Source organism: Oncorhynchus masou, unplaced genomic scaffold (genome assembly GCF_036934945.1).
Source record: "Oncorhynchus masou masou isolate Uvic2021 unplaced genomic scaffold, UVic_Omas_1.1 unplaced_scaffold_982, whole genome shotgun sequence".
Classification (NCBI taxonomy): domain Eukaryota; kingdom Metazoa; phylum Chordata; class Actinopteri; order Salmoniformes; family Salmonidae; genus Oncorhynchus; species Oncorhynchus masou.
The window spans coordinates 159,759-175,575 of record NW_027016335.1 but is presented as its reverse complement, the minus strand read 5'-3'; the positions used below and the strand labels follow the sequence as shown (position 1 = coordinate 175,575).

Sequence of the window (15,817 nt, the reverse complement as noted above, 5' to 3'; positions counted from 1 at the left end):
CACACACACACACACACACACACACACACACACACACACACACACACACACACACACACACACACACACACACACACACACACACACACACACACACACACACACACAAGGAGCTCAGGTGTAACATGACAGTCACCAAACCCTTGGGTTGCTCTCCTGCACCTGCTCTCCTCTGTGTGTGTGTGTGTGTGTGTGTGGGGGGTTATGTTAATTCCCTTCCCTCATATTTTGGACTGTAGTTTATAGGAACAGCTCCCTGTGCTTCCTGGAATGAATGAAAGTAAATGCAGGGTAAATGGTGGTGGTTCAGGGTAAAGTGTGGAGTTCCAGGGTAAAGGGTAGTGGTCCAGGGTAAAGGGTGGTGGTCCAGGGTAAAGGGTGGTGGTCCAGGGTAAATGGTGGTGGTCCAGGGTAAATGGTGGTGGTTCAGGGTAAAGGGTGGTGGTCCAGGGTAAAGGGTGGTGGTCCAGGATAAAGGGTGGAGGTCCAGGGTAAATGGTGGTGGTCCAGGGTAAATGGTGGTGGTCCAGGGTAAGGGTAGAGGTCCAGGGTAAAGGGTGGTGGTAAAGGGTGGAGGTCCAGGGTAAAGGGTGGTGGTAAAGGGTGGTGGTAAAGGGTGGTGGTCCAGGGTAAAGTGTGGTGGTGCAGGGTAAAGGGTGGTGGTCCAGGGTAAAGGGTGGTGGTCCAGGGTAAAGGGTGGTGTTAAAGGGTCGAGGTCCAGGGTAAAGGGGGTAGTGCAGGGTAAAGGGTGGTGGTCCAGGGTAAAGGGTAGTGGTCCAGGGTGAAGGGTAGTGGTCCAGGGTAAAGGGTGGTGGTTCAGGGTGAAGGGTGGTGGTTCAGGGTAAAGGGTAGTGGTCCAGGGTAAAGGGTGGAGGTCCAGGGTAAAGGGTGGTGGTCCAGGGTAAAGGGTAGTGGTCCAGGGTAAAGGGTAGTGGTCCAGGGTGGTGGTCCAGGGTAAAGGGTGGTGGTCCAGGGTAAAGGGTGGTGGTCCAGGGTAAAGGGTGGTTGTAAAGTGTGGTGGTCCAGGGTAAAGGGTAGTGGTTCAGGGTAAAGGGTAGTGGTTCAGGGTAAAGGGTGGTGGTCCAGGGTAAAGGGTGGTGTTAAAGGGTCGAGGTCCAATGTAAAGGGGGGTGTTGCAGGGTAAAGGGTGGTGGTAAAGGGTGGAGGTCCAGGGTAAAGGGTAGTGGTCCAGGGTAAAGGGTGGTGGTTCAGGGTAAAGGGTGGTGGTTCAGGGTAAAGGGTAGTGGTCCAGGGTAAAGGGTGGAGGTCCAGGGTAAAGGGTGGTGGTCCAGGGTAAAGGGTAGTGGTCCAGGGTAAAGGGTGGTGGTCCAGGGTGGTGGTCCAGGGTAAAGGGTGGTGGTCCAGGGTAAAGGGTGGTGGTCCAGGGTAAAGGGTGGTTGTAAAGTGTGGTGGTCCAGGGTAAAGGGTAGTGGTTCAGGGTAAAGGGTAGTGGTTCAGGGTAAAGGGTGGTGGTAAAGGGTGGTGGTCCAGGGTAAAGGGTGGTGGTCCAGGGTAAAGGGTGGTTGTAAAGTGTGGTGGTCCAGGGTAAAGGGTGGAGGTCCAGGGTAAAGGGTGGTGGTCCAGGGTAAATGGTGGTGGTCCAGGGTAAAGGGTAGTGGTTCAGGGTAAATGGTGGTGGTCCAGGGTAAAGGGTAGTGGTCCAGGGTAAAGGGTGGTGGTTCAGGGTAAAGGGTGATTGTAAAGTGTGGTGGTCCAGGGTAAAGGGTAGTGGTTCAGGGTAAAGAGTAGTGGTTCAGGGTAAAGGGTGGTTGTAAAGTGTGGTGGTCCAGGGTAAAGGGTAGTGGTTCAGGGTAAAGGGTAGTGGTTCAGGGTAAAGGGTGGTTGTAAAGTGTGGTGGTCCAGGGTAAAGGGTAGTGGTTCAGGGTAAAGGGTAGTGGTTCAGGGTAAAGGGTGGTTGTAAAGTGTGGTGGTCCAGGGTAAAGGGTAGTGGTTCGGGGTAAAGGGTAGTGGTTCGGGGTAAAGGGTAGTGGTTCAGGGTAAAGGGTGGTGGTCCAGGGTGGTGGTAAAGGGTGGTGGTCCAGGGTAAAGGGTGGTGGTCCAGGGTAAAGGGTGGTGGTTCAGGGTAATGGGTAGTGGTTCAGGGTAAAGGGTGGTGGTCCAGGGTGGTGGTAAAGGGTGGTGGTCCAGGGTAAAGGGTAGTGGTTCAGGGTAATGGGTAGTGGTTCAGGGTAAAGGGTGGTGGTCCAGGGTGGTGGTAAAGGTGGTGGTCCAGGGTAAAGGGTGGTGGTCCAGGGTAAAGGGTGGTTGTAAAGTGTGGTGGTCCAGGGTAAAGGGTAGTGGTTCAGGGTAAAGGGTAGTGGTTCAGGGTAAAGGGTGGTGGTCCAGGGTGGTGGTAAAGGGTGGTGGTCCAGGGTAAAGGGTGGTGGTCCAGGGTAAAGGGTGGTGGTCCAGGGTAAAGGGTGGTGGTCCAGGGTAAAGGGTGGTTGTAAAGTGTGGTGGTCCAGGGTGAAGGGTAGTGGTTCAGGGTAAAGGGTAGTGGTTCAGGGTAAAGGGTGGTGGTCCAGGGTGGTGGTAAAGGGTGGTGGTCCAGGGTAAAGGGTGGTGGTCCAGGGTAAAGGGTGGTTGTAAAGTGTGGTGGTCCAGGGTAAAGGGTAGTGGTTCAGGGTAAAGGGTAGTGGTTCAGGGTAAAGGGTGGTGGTCCAGGGTGGTGGTAAAGGGTGGTGGTCCAGGGTAAAGGGTGGTGGTCCAGGGTAAAGGGTGGTGGTTCAGGGTAAAGGGTGGTTGTAAAGTGTGGTGGTCCAGGGTAAAGGGTAGTGGTTCAGGGTAAAGGGTAGTGGTTCAGGGTAAAGGGTGGTGGTCCAGGGTGGTGGTAAAGGGTGGTGGTCCAGGGTAAAGGGTGGTGGTCCAGGGTAAAGGGTGGTTGTAAAGTGTGGTGGTCCAGGGTAAAGGGTAGTGGTTCAGGGTAAAGGGTAGTGGTTCAGGGTAAAGGGTGGTGGTCCAGGGTGGTGGTAAAGGGTGGTGGTCCAGGGTAAAGGGTGGTGGTCCAGGGTAAAGGGTGGTGGTCCAGGGTAAAGGGTGGTGGTCCAGGGTAAAGGGTGGTTGTAAAGTGTGGTGGTCCAGGGTAAAGGGTAGTGGTTCAGGGTAAAGGGTAGTGGTTCAGGGTAAAGGGTGGTGGTCCAGGGTGGTGGTAAAGGGTGGTGGTCCAGGGTAAAGTGTGGTGGTCCAGGGTAAAGGGTGGTGGTCCAGGGTAAAGGGTGGTGGTCCAGGGTAAAGGGTGGTGGTCCAGGATAAAGGGTGGAGGTCCAGGGTAAATGGTGGTGGTCCAGGGTAAATGGTGGTGGTCCAGGGTAAGGGTAGAGGTCCAGGGTAAAGGGTGGTGGTAAAGGGTGGAGGTCCAGGGTAAAGGGTGGTGGTAAAGGGTGGTGGTAAAGGGTGGTGGTCCAGGGTAAAGTGTGGTGGTGCAGGGTAAAGGGTGGTGGTCCAGGGTAAAGGGTGGTGGTCCAGGGTAAAGGGTGGTGTTAAAGGGTCGAGGTCCAGGGTAAAGGGGGGTAGTGCAGGGTAAAGGGTGGTGGTCCAGGGTAAAGGGTAGTGGTCCAGGGTGAAGGGTAGTGGTCCAGGGTAAAGGGTGGTGGTTCAGGGTGAAGGGTGGTGGTTCAGGGTAAAGGGTAGTGGTCCAGGGTAAAGGGTGGAGGTCCAGGGTAAAGGGTGGTGGTCCAGGGTAAAGGGTAGTGGTCCAGGGTAAAGGGTAGTGGTCCAGGGTGGTGGTCCAGGGTAAAGGGTGGTGGTCCAGGTTAAAGGGTGGTGGTCCAGGGTAAAGGGTGGTTGTAAAGTGTGGTGGTCCAGGGTAAAGGGTAGTGGTTCAGGGTAAAGGGTAGTGGTTCAGGGTAAAGGGTGGTGGTCCAGGGTAAAGGGTGGTTGTAAAGTGTGGTGGTCCAGGGTAAAGGGTAGTGGTTCAGGGTAAAGGGTAGTGGTTCAGGGTAAAGGGTGGTGGTCCAGGGTGGTGGTAAAGGGTGGTGGTCCAGGGTAAAGGGTGGTGGTCCAGGGTAAAGGGTGGTGGTCCTGGGTAAAGGGTGGTGGTCCAGGGTAAAGGGTGGTTGTAAAGTGTGGTGGTCCAGGGTAAAGGGTAGTGGTTCAGGGTAAAGGGTAGTGGTTCAGGGTAAAGGGTGGTGGTCCAGGGTGGTGGTAAAGGGTGGTGGTCCAGGGTAAAGTGTGGTGGTCCAGGGTAAAGGGTGGTGGTCCAGGGTAAAGGGTGGTGGTCCAGGGTAAAGGGTGGTGGTTCAGGGTAAAGGGTGGTGGTTCAGGGTAAAGGGTAGTGGTTCAGGGTAAAGGGTAGTGGTTCAGGGTAAAGGGTAGTGGTTCAGGGTAAAGGGTAGTGGTTCAGGGTAAAGGGTGGTGGTCCAGGGTGGTGGTAAAGGGTGGTGGTCCAGGGTAAAGGGTGGTGGTCCAGGGTAAATGGTGGTGGTCCAGGGTAAAGGGTAGTGGTTCAGGGTAAAGGGTAGTGGTTCAGGGTAAAGGGTAGTGGTTCAGGGTAAAGGGTAGTGGTTCAGGGTAAAGGGTGGTGGTCCAGGGTGGTGGTAAAGGGTGGTGGTCCAGGGTAAAGGGTGGTGGTCCAGGGTAAAGGGTGGTGGTCCAGGGTAAAGGGTGGTGGTCCAGGGTAAAGGGTGGTTGTAAAGTGTGGTGGTCCAGGGTAAAGGGTGGAGGTCCAGGGTAAAGGGTGGTGGTCCAGGGTAAATGGTGGTGGTCCAGGGTAAAGGGTAGTGGTTCAGGGTAAATGGTGGTGGTTCAGGGTAAAGGGTAGTGGTTCGGGGTAAAGGGTAGTGGTCCAGGGTAAAGGGTGGTGGTCCAGGGTATTTATTTCTTATTTAGTGGCGTAATGGTGTGTGTGTGTGTGTGTGTGTACGTGTGTGTGTGTACGTGTGTACGTGTGTGTGTGTGTGTGTGTGTGTGTGTGTGTGTGTGTGTGTGTGTGTGTGTGTGTGTGTGTGTGTGTGTGTGTGTGTGTGTGTGTGTGTGTGTGCCAGTGAACAAATACGTGTGGAACACACACAGAGACACACGGACACCTCCAGTACATGAGATTGAAATATCCAGTGAGCTTGGAAGAGTGAGTCATGTGTGAGTGATTTATTGTCATGCTTTGCCGTTCACTCGTCACAGCTATAATTCCTAGGAATGATCACGTTTTGTTATGGTGTGATGATTCTTTAGGAGGACTAGTGGAGTCACAACATATGTTTCTACTTCTCAGTTCCACTTCCAAATATGACCAAATGTTTTACTGACTGTTTACATGTATTTAGAATATTGGATGTTTTACTGACTGTTTTAATGTATTTAGAATATTGGATGTTTTACTGACTGTTTTAATGTATTTAGAATATTGGATGTTTTACTGACTGTTTTAATGTATTTAGAATATTGGATGTTTTACTGACTGTTTTAATGTATTTAGAATATTGGATGTTTTACTGACTGTTTTAATGTATTTAGAATATTGGATGTTTTACTGACTGTTTTAATGTATTTAGAATATTGGATGTTTTACTCACTGTTTAAATGTATTTATAATATTGGATGTTTTACTGACTGTTTTAATGTATTTAGAATATTGGATGTTTTACTGACTGTTTTAATGTATTTAGAATATTGGATGTTTTACTGACTGTTTTAATGTATTTAGAATATTGGATGTATTACTGACTGTTTTAATGTATTATGTCTTGATTAGGATCTCGAGGGGTTTGATTTAATTCCTTCAAATGAAATCGTATCGTCTGAAGCCTATGAACCCCATATGTGCATCGACATGCTGACGTCGCTTGTGTCCCAAATGGCATCCTATTCCCTATTAAGTGCACTCCTTTTGACCAGAGCCCATAGAAAAGTAGTGCACGTTAAAAGGGTGCCATTTGAGTTTTGTCCTTCCAGTGACACTATCAAAGGAAAGTGGCTGAGAAGAAATGTCTGTTCTCTGTGAAGGTGCAATCTGGGATTTGAAAGAGAAATGTTAAAGCTGCAATATGTCACTTTTTTGGATGACCCAACAAAATGCACATAGAAATGTGAGTTATTAATCTGTAATTTTCATTGAAAGCAAGTCTAAGAAGCTGTAGATCTGTTCTATGTGCTCTATTTCTATGCGGCTTACTTTTTAAGTTTTGTTTTTGCATCTTTTACTTTCAGTTTTGTACAAACAGCTGAAAACACAACATTTTTGGTTATGGAAAATATATTTCCCAGTGGTTTAGATGGTACAATGATTCTCTACGCTATACTAGTTTGTTTTGTCACATACACTGAGATAAGGCAAACTATCAGAATTTCAGCAACCAGGAAATGGCAGATGGATTTCTGCATAGATCATCTTTAACACTCTCAAATGTATAGACGGGATTATGGAATCAAGGACTGACCATCCATGAAATATAATTAATCATGTTTTGAGTCTTTATAGTGGTTGTTTACATTTACTTTGTTTACAAACGTTGGAGGGAAACAAGCTTCTATTTTGGGTTCTGATGGGTTAAGATGGTTGAACTAAGCTCACAGGGCATCTCTAAACTGTATTCTTTAAGAATCAATGGCTATGAAAAATGTATTAAGCAACTGCAGTGTCTTAGAAAAGAACCTGTCATGTCAGCGGCAGGAAAATCCAGGCTTTTAAGACTATAGTTGGAGTCCATCCATGCTTTATTCATGAAGGACACGCTGAACGTTAAAAAGTAAAATAGTCTCCTCTGTGTCTTTCTCTCCCCTTCCCTCTTCCTTTGTCTTTGGTGTGTTTGCCAGGTGCCACTGTCGCTGTGGACTCCTGCTCTGACCGTCCGGCAGCTTATCCTTATCACCGACATCACCACCCGGACCTGTAAAAATACCCCCACACACACACACACACACACCACTTTTGTTGCACATCATCATTCAACGTAAATGTGGGGTAAAGACAAACCTGGAAAATCAATGTGTATCCAGTCTTGATAGGCTAGGCTACTACACTAGGTCTAGGGCTGCATCCCAAATGATTCTCCATCCCCTACAGTATATAGTCCACTACTTTTCACCAGGGCCCTGGTTAAAAAGAAGTGAACTAAATAGGGAAGAGGGTCAAAACTATATAGGGAATATATATAGGACTATATGGGGAATATGGAATGTTTTGGGACACAGCTCAGGACCAGTGTAGTAGCCTAGTCTTTACCCCCACATTTAAATTGAATGACGATGAGCAGTGAAAGCGGATAACACAACCTAAGTGCCCTCTTACTGCGAAAGCTTTCCAAAGTCTTCTGGGAACTAAGGGTAGCAGGTGTGTGTGTGTGTGTGTGTGTGTGTGTGTGTGTGTGTGTGTGTGTGAGAGAGAGAGAGAGAGCGGGTTTTTGTGACGTGTGTTTCAGTACTTTCCTTCCTCTTATCATGAAGTCGTGACTGTCAGACCCATTTCATCCAGGAGAATAAGTTCGGCATCACACGGAGAGCAGCAGGATCCTCCAACTGCCTCGAGGCACTGATAAAATACACCATCACGCGCTCTCCAGGCACACTGGGGAGCTCGCAGGCAGCCCACGTGCAGTTAGTGGTCCAAAACACTTTCTTCACAGTTTGCGTGGATACAGTCCTGCAGCAATTGTTAAACAATTCTGATGAAAATATGAAAAATAAGGTAGACTAGGTTTATTTCTTTAAGATATATTTTAATGTATCCATGTATTAGCCTACATCTGGCAGGCTTTCCCCTGCGTGTGAGGGGTCAGTCTAGCTGTCAATGCAAATCGAATATTGGGGAATAATTCCAGGCGCAATTTGGAAATATGGTTCTCTCTTGAGTTGAGTTTTGTAACAGAGTAGCGCAGGCATCCGTCCTCTCTCAGGCTTCCACCGGGTCACGTGACGCGTTCCATTTCAGTTCGAAGCTCAGAGCGTTCTAACCCCGAGTCGTCCACGGAGCCAGACCGAGTTTTAACGACAATAATTCTCTTAGACATAGACCTACGGGATATATTTATACGCCTATCATTTATGATACATTTGGTGTGTAAAATAAACAGTTACAACTGAAAAAGAGAGGTTCGTCATTTATGCTTATCAACGTGGCGTAGGGAATACTCCGTGAAATGGAGCCTAAACAGTTGCAAAAACATTTTTCCCGGTTCTGTAGACATGCGTAGCATGGTAGAATAGGGACACGGATCGAATTTAGCTCAAATGTCAACGCGGCGAGTTTGTGGCGTTTGGCTGAAACCGCAAGTCTGAGGAAAGGCGCGGGCCACTCCGACGGACGACGAGGATACGACGTGATTTTGTTTCAATAACAGAGTTCCAGGGAATTTCAATGTGATCCATTACGTCCATCGACATGTTAGCACATTAATCTGTACGCATTCGATGTTGTTATTGTGACACACCGCTTGAAAGTGGAGGAGCAAAGATCAGATCAGGACTGAGTGCACGTGTTTGTGAGAATTACCGGAGACGCAGACATCTAAACGGATCGGTTCGTACTCTACAACGACCACGACGCGGTTAATTTCTGACGACTTCGATGGTCTATGAACGCGTTGACAGTCCTGGATCTACAGCTGCGCTTTGCCGTCAACTTTTGACACTCTCTCCCGGAGATAATAACCCCACTCCGGCACACCCCCATCTAAGTTTTGAGCGTCGGATTCCGGGGAAGGGAAGAAGGGCACGTAGGAGATATGGCGGTGACCGTGACTTTATCGCTCTCTCTCCTTCTCTTATCTCTCTCATGTAAGTAGCCTCAATGGTAAACCGTTTGTGTTTGTAAATGTCATGTTTTGCACGCAGAAGACTAAAGCAAAATGAACGCCGCTCGGGTTGCCAACATTGTTTTTAAATTAGCCAATGTCATGAAGTCGTTTGTGAAATACATCTAGGCTATAAACTACAGCCGGAAATAAAACGCCTTTCGAAATGTATTTGGATAGGCTATTATTCCAGTAAGGAACCGTATTATATACATTATAAAGTGTGTATATATATAGCAACGAAGACAGCTTCCAAAGTCGATTGATATTTTCGTATCACCGCTTATGTAAGTATGTTGTTTCGCCCTGTCCTCGCTTTTCAGGTCTTGAAAACTTGCAGGGGAGTTGCCGTTGTCCGTTGTTCTAAAAGTTTGCCACGATTACAGACGGCATTACCTCTCCTCTCTTCTCCCTCTCTCCTTGTTGACTAATCTCAGCAAACTGTCAGCACCATGGACAGCGCACACGGATTCAACTCTCTCATGTCTGTCGATATTGAATAGAGTAGTGTTCTGTTCAATCTCATGAGACATTTGTAAAGGAAAACTTTCATGCCTAATGCTGTTCAGTCAGAGTTGGGCCCTTGGATTGACTTTAGTGTTCAACGTCTGTCCATTGAGGCTTTGTTAACAAGCTATAACGATTTAGTACAGAACATTAATGACACTGAGTCAATGGCAGGAGAAGTCTAATGTACTGTAATGTACCTACACACAACTGGTACACTAGTAGTATTTCTCAGTCCTGGTCCTGGGGAGCCAGAGGGGTTTTGCCATGACACTAACACACCTGATAAAACACATCAACTCATCATCAAGCCTTTGATGGTTTGAATTAGGTGTGTTAGTACCAGGACAAAACCAAACATGGAGGGGGGATGATGTTACCAGGCAGCCAAAACTCCACCCCACAGAACCAAACATGGAGGGGGGATGATGTTACCAGGCAGCCAAAACTCCACCCCACAAAACAGGCTGAAATATCAGGCTGTCCTTTCAAACAGTTCTTACAGTAAAGAGGAATTATCATAATTTTCACAATTTCAAAGTATATTCCAACCTTATTAAACCCCCCCCCCCCTCCCTCCTACCATATGTTGGGGCATGGACTCTACAGGGTGTCGAAAACGTCCCTCGTGTTCCACAGGGATGCTGGCCCATGGTGACTCCGATGCTTCCCACAGTTGTGTCAAGTTGGCTAGATGTCCTTTGGGTGGTGGACCATTCTTGATACACAGTGGAAACTGTTGAGTGTGAAAAACCCAGCAGCATTGCAGTTCTTGACACAAACCAGTGAGCCTGGCATCTACAACCATACTCTGTTCAAAAGGCACTTCAATCTTTTGTCTTGCCCATTCACCCACTGAATACTACACATACACATACACAATCCATGTCTCATGTCTGAAGGCCTAAAAATCCTTCTTTAACCCGTCTCCTCCCCTTCATCTACACTGGTTGAAGTGTCATCAATAAGGGATCATAGTTTTCACCTGGATTCACCTGGTCAGTCTGTCATGGAAAGAGCAGATGTTAATAATGTGTTGTACCCTCAGTGTATATAAAACACAACATAATCACATGTTTGACTTCACTAGGCCTTTATAGAAACACTGCAGGAGTAAATAGTCCCATAATGACAGAACAGGCACAGTGTTCAGCCAGACTGCAGATACCTGAAGGGATGCTCAGCCAGTGAAGGAGGAAGGCGTTAGACAAGAACGGAAACCAAGGCCTTCAGCTTGTGGAGTCAAACACTTTCCATGGGGTGCTTGGACCCCAAATACACACTCAGCCCATCCCACTTCACGTCTTACCCCGCCCCTTCATTATTTTCACTTCTGGAAGATGAAAGCAATATGGTGGAAACTTTACCAGTACACTGTTTATACCTACCCAGAACCTACAGACATGCTAACATCTATCTGATAGCTACCCAGACCCTACAGACATGCTAACATCTATCTGATAGCTACCCAGAACCTACAGACATGCTAACATCTATCTGTTAAATACCCAGAACCTACAGACATGCTAACATCTATCTGATAAATACCCAGAACCTACAGACATGCTAACATCTATCTGTTAAATACCCAGAACCTACAGACATGCTAACATCTATCTGTTAAATACCCAGACCCTACAGACATGCTAACATCTATCTGATAAATACCCAGAACCTACAGACATGCTAACATCTATCTGTTAAATACCCAGACCCTACAGACATGCTAACATCTATCTGATAAATACCCAGAACCTACAGACATGCTAACATCTATCTGATAAATACCCAGAACCTACAGACATGCTAACATCTATCTGATAAATACCCAGAACCTACAGACATGCTAACATCTATCTGAGAGCTACCCAGACCCTACAGACATGCAAAGATCTCTCTGTTAAATACCCAGAACCTCCAGACATGCTAACATCTATCTGTTAAATACCCAGAACCTACAGACATTCTAACATCTATCTGTTAAATACCCAGAACCTACAGACATGCTAACATCTATCTGTTAAATACCCAGAACCTACAGACATGCTAACATCTATCTGATAAATACCCAGAACCTACAGACATGCTAACATCTATCTGATAAATACCCAGAACCTACAGACATGCTAACGTCTATCTGTTAAATACCCAGAACCTACAGACATGCTAACATCTATCTGATAAATACCCAGAACCTACAGACATGCTAACATCTATCTGATAACTACCCAGAACCTACAGACATGCTAACATCTATCTGATAGCTACCCAGACCCTACAGACATGCTAACATCTATCTGTTAAATACCCAGAACCTACAGACATGCTAACATCTATCTGTTAAATACCCAGAACCTACAGACATGCTAACATCTATCTGATAAATACCCAGAACCTACAGACATGCTAACATCTATCTGATAAATACCCAGAACCTACAGACATGCTAACGTCTATCTGTTAAATACCCAGAACCTACAGACATGCTAACATCTATCTGATAAATACCCAGAACCTACAGACATGCTAACATCTATCTGATAACTACCCAGAACCTCCAGACATGCTAACACCTATCTGTTAAATACCCAGAATCTCCAGACATGCTAACATCTATATGTTAAATACCCAGACCCTCCAGACATGCTAACATCTATCTGATAGCTACCCAGACCCTACAGAAATGCTAACACCTATCTGATAGCTACCCAGAACCTACAGACATGCCAACACCCATCGAGGGGTTATGGCCAAGCGTAAGGGTCAAGGAGCAATTTGCGACCGGCTGCTTTACTCCAAAGACTATATTTTATGTTGACAAGATAGCCGAGTGACAGCTCTAACAATGGAAATACTTGTCCTCCGTGATTGAAGGTAGGTGAGATTAGGTGGCACCATTTTAGCCAATGAGAGATCAGATACGCATGTGAACAACAGGCACAACTAATTCGTTTTTCTACATTTTGCTGGAATGCACGTGCATTCACATATATCAGTACATTTGTAACAGCCTAAACATTAGGACATTTCTATTAAATCCAATAAGCCTCATGTAATTCGACAGTCCCTCATAGTCCTCCATACAAAAAGGGCTCATCTCACCCAGATCTTGGGTGGAGTAACTCTCCTTCACTTCGCCCCTTCCTCTCTGCTTACTCCAACACATACCTTTTTCACTTAATAATGTTAATAATAATGTTTGTATTGAACCGCGAAGGTATACGTTGAAGTTCAATTGAGTTTCCAGGACACAGAGAGACAGATTGATTCTCTGTAGAGTCGTGATGATGTCTACCACGGCCCCAGCCTCAGTCTGTCCTGCTAGCTAGATGTACACTAGGACCTTACAGCTTGGGGTGGAGGTGTAATCCAGTGATCCAGGTACAGAAGCCAAGGTACATGAACCCACAGAGGAAAAGGCCAGTCTCCTGCAGTCTGTTGAGCACACACACACACACACACACACACACACACACACACACACACACACACACACACACACAAAACACACACACACACACACACACACACATACAAAAACAGGTGCACACACACACAGAAACACACACACACACTCAAACAGACTGTGCAGACCAATGACAGCTGAGCATTAGTGATTTACCCAGGATGCCATTCTCATCAGGCGGTAACAAGAGAGTTGTGTCACTCTGCCAACAGTTCCATCCCAATCGGTGTGTGTGTGTGTGTGTGTGACAGTTCTTTTTCACGGGCGCCTCAGTCTGCTATTTATTTCCCTGACCGTTAATTTTAATGAAGGCCAGCATTCCTCAGCTCCAGTCCAGGAGTACCCTTTGGATTGCACATATTTGTTCCATCCCAGCACTAATACCCCCGATTCCACTATTCCAGTGCATGATGGTGAGATTGAGTCATTGAATCAGGTGTGTTAGCGCTGGGCTGAAACAAAAAACACTTATGACCGTGTTATGGAGGGTTATGACAGTGTTATGTAGTCTTTATGAAGGCTCCAGGTTCAGATAGTGTAACCTAGAGGTGATGAGGATGCTCTATGGGTGTGGTGTCACCTCTCTTCTTTCTCATCGACTCTCTTCTCCTTTTCTCCTTTCTTCTCCCCATCCCCTCTCTTCTCTCTCCTCAACTCTCTTCTCCCTCTCTCCTCTCATCTCCCCATTTCCTCTCTTCTCCCTCTCTCCTCTCTTCTCCCCATCTCCTCTCTTCTCTCTCCTCTCTTTTCGCCCTCTCCTCCCTCCTCTCCTCCCTCTCTTCTCTCCTCCCCATCCCCTCTCCTGTCTTCTCCCCATCTCCTCTCCTCCCTCTCTCCTCTCCCTACCCTCTCTTCCCCCATCCCCTCTCCTCTCCAAGCTGAAGTCATCCACACTGAAACAAACCACAGCAGCAGAGGCCTGAGACACTCACACTGATAAAGGAGACCTGAGACAATCACACTGATAAAGGAGACCTGAGACAATCACACTGATAAAGGAGACCTGAGACAATCACACTGATAAAGGAGACATGAGACAATCACACTGATCAAGGAGACCTGAGACAATCACACTGATAAAGGAGACCTGAGACAATCACACTGATAAAGGAGACCTGAGACAATCACACTGATAAAGGAGACCTGAGACAATCACACTGATCAAGGAGACCTGAGACAATCACACTGATAAAGGAGACCTGAGACAATCACACTGATAAAGGAGACCTGAGACAATCACACTGATGAAGGAGACATGAGATAATCACACTGATAAAGGAGACCTGAGACAATCACACTGATAAAGGAGACCTGAGACAATCACACTGATGAAGGAGACCTGAGACAATCACACTGATAAATGAGACCTGAGACAATCACACTGATAAAGGAGACCTGAGACAATCACACTGATGAAGGAGACCTGAGATAATCACACTGATGAAGGAGACATGAGACAATCACACTGATAAAGGAGACCTGAGACAATCACACTGATGAAGGAGACCTGAGACAATCACACTGATGAAGGAGACCTGAGACAATCACACTGATAAAGGAGACCTGAGACACTCACACTGACAAAGGAGACCTGAGACAATCACACTGATAAAGGAGACCTGAGACAATCACACTGATAAAGGAGACCTGAGACAATCACACTGATGAAGGAGACCTGAGACAATCACACTGATCAAGGAGACCTGAGACAATCACACTGATGAAGGAGACCTGAGACAATCACACTGATCAAGGAGACCTGAGATAATCACACTGATCAAGGAGACCTGAGACAATCACACTGTTATAGGAGACCTGAGACAATCACACTGATGAAGGAGACCTGAGACAATCACACTGATCAAGGAGACCTGAGACAATCACACTGATCAAGGAGACCTGAGACAATTACACTGATAAAGGAGACATGAGACAATCACACTGATCAAGGAGACCTGAGACAATCACACTGATCAAGGAGACCTGAGACAATCACACTGATCAAGGAGACCTGAGACAATCACACTGATCAAGGAGACCTGAGACAATCACACTGTTATAGGAGACCTGAGACAATCACACTGTTATAGGAGACCTGAGACAATCACACTGATAAAGGAGACCTGAGACACACACTGATAAAGGAGACCTTTCTGTTTGTTTGTGAAAGAGAGTGATAGTGTGTAATTGTGGTTGTGAGTGTGTAGCTGTGGGTGCAAGTGTGTGTGTGTGTTCAGGCCGGAGAGACTAGCTCTTAAAGGAAGTCACTCCAGATGGCCTCTCTCTTAATAATTTACACCAGGATATGTTCTACCTCTCCTCCACCGCTATCGCCTTGTCTGGTGAGCTACACACACACACACACACACACACACACACACACACACACACACACACACACACACACACACACACACACACACACACACACACACACACACACACACACACACAATGTTTGTTCAGTTAAAGCATTAACATCAGTTGGGACACCGAATATAGAGTCATGAAGACAGTGGTACCTTAAAAACTGGTTAGGGCTAGGGGTTTCGCCCCTCAACAACATCCGCTGAATAGGCAGAGCGCCAAATTCAAAAATATATATTTTTTTTAATTTAACTTTCAAACATTCACACGTACAATACACCCAATTAAAGCTTAACTTCTTGTTAATCTACCCATCGTCTCCGATTTCAAAAATTATTTACAGCGAAATCACACCATATGATTATGTTAGGTCAGAGCCTAGTCACAAAAACAACATACAGCCATTTTCCAGCCAAAGAGAGGGGTCACAAAAAGCAGAAATAGAGATGAAATGAATCACTAACCTTTGATGATCCTCATCATATGACACTCATAAGACTTCATGTTACACAATACATGTATGTTTTGTTCGATAAAGTTCATATTTATGTCCAAAAATCTCACTTTACATTGGCGCTTTATGGTCAGTAATGTTGAGATACAAGTATTATGCACAGAATTATAGATATACTTCTCCTTATTGCAACTGCTGTGTCAGATTTCAAAAAACCTTTTAGAAAAAGTATACCATGCAATAATCTGAGTACAGCACTCAGATAACAAAACAGCCAAACAGATATCTGCCATGTTG

The 15,817-nt window shown here is 46.4% G+C and overlaps 1 protein-coding gene across 1 annotated transcript in view; it reads left to right on the top strand.

Moving 5' to 3' along the window:
- Nucleotides 1-8,555: 8,555 nt before the first annotated feature.
- Nucleotides 8,556-15,817, top strand: part of LOC135538561 (neuronal acetylcholine receptor subunit beta-2) — a 16,421-nt gene continuing 9,159 nt past the window's right edge. Inside the window, exon 1 of the mRNA XM_064964451.1 lies at nt 8,556-8,709. Coding sequence (XP_064820523.1) covers nt 8,658-8,709 — 52 coding nt within the window. The 5' untranslated portion in view covers nt 8,556-8,657. The remainder of the gene's footprint in view (nt 8,710-15,817) is intronic.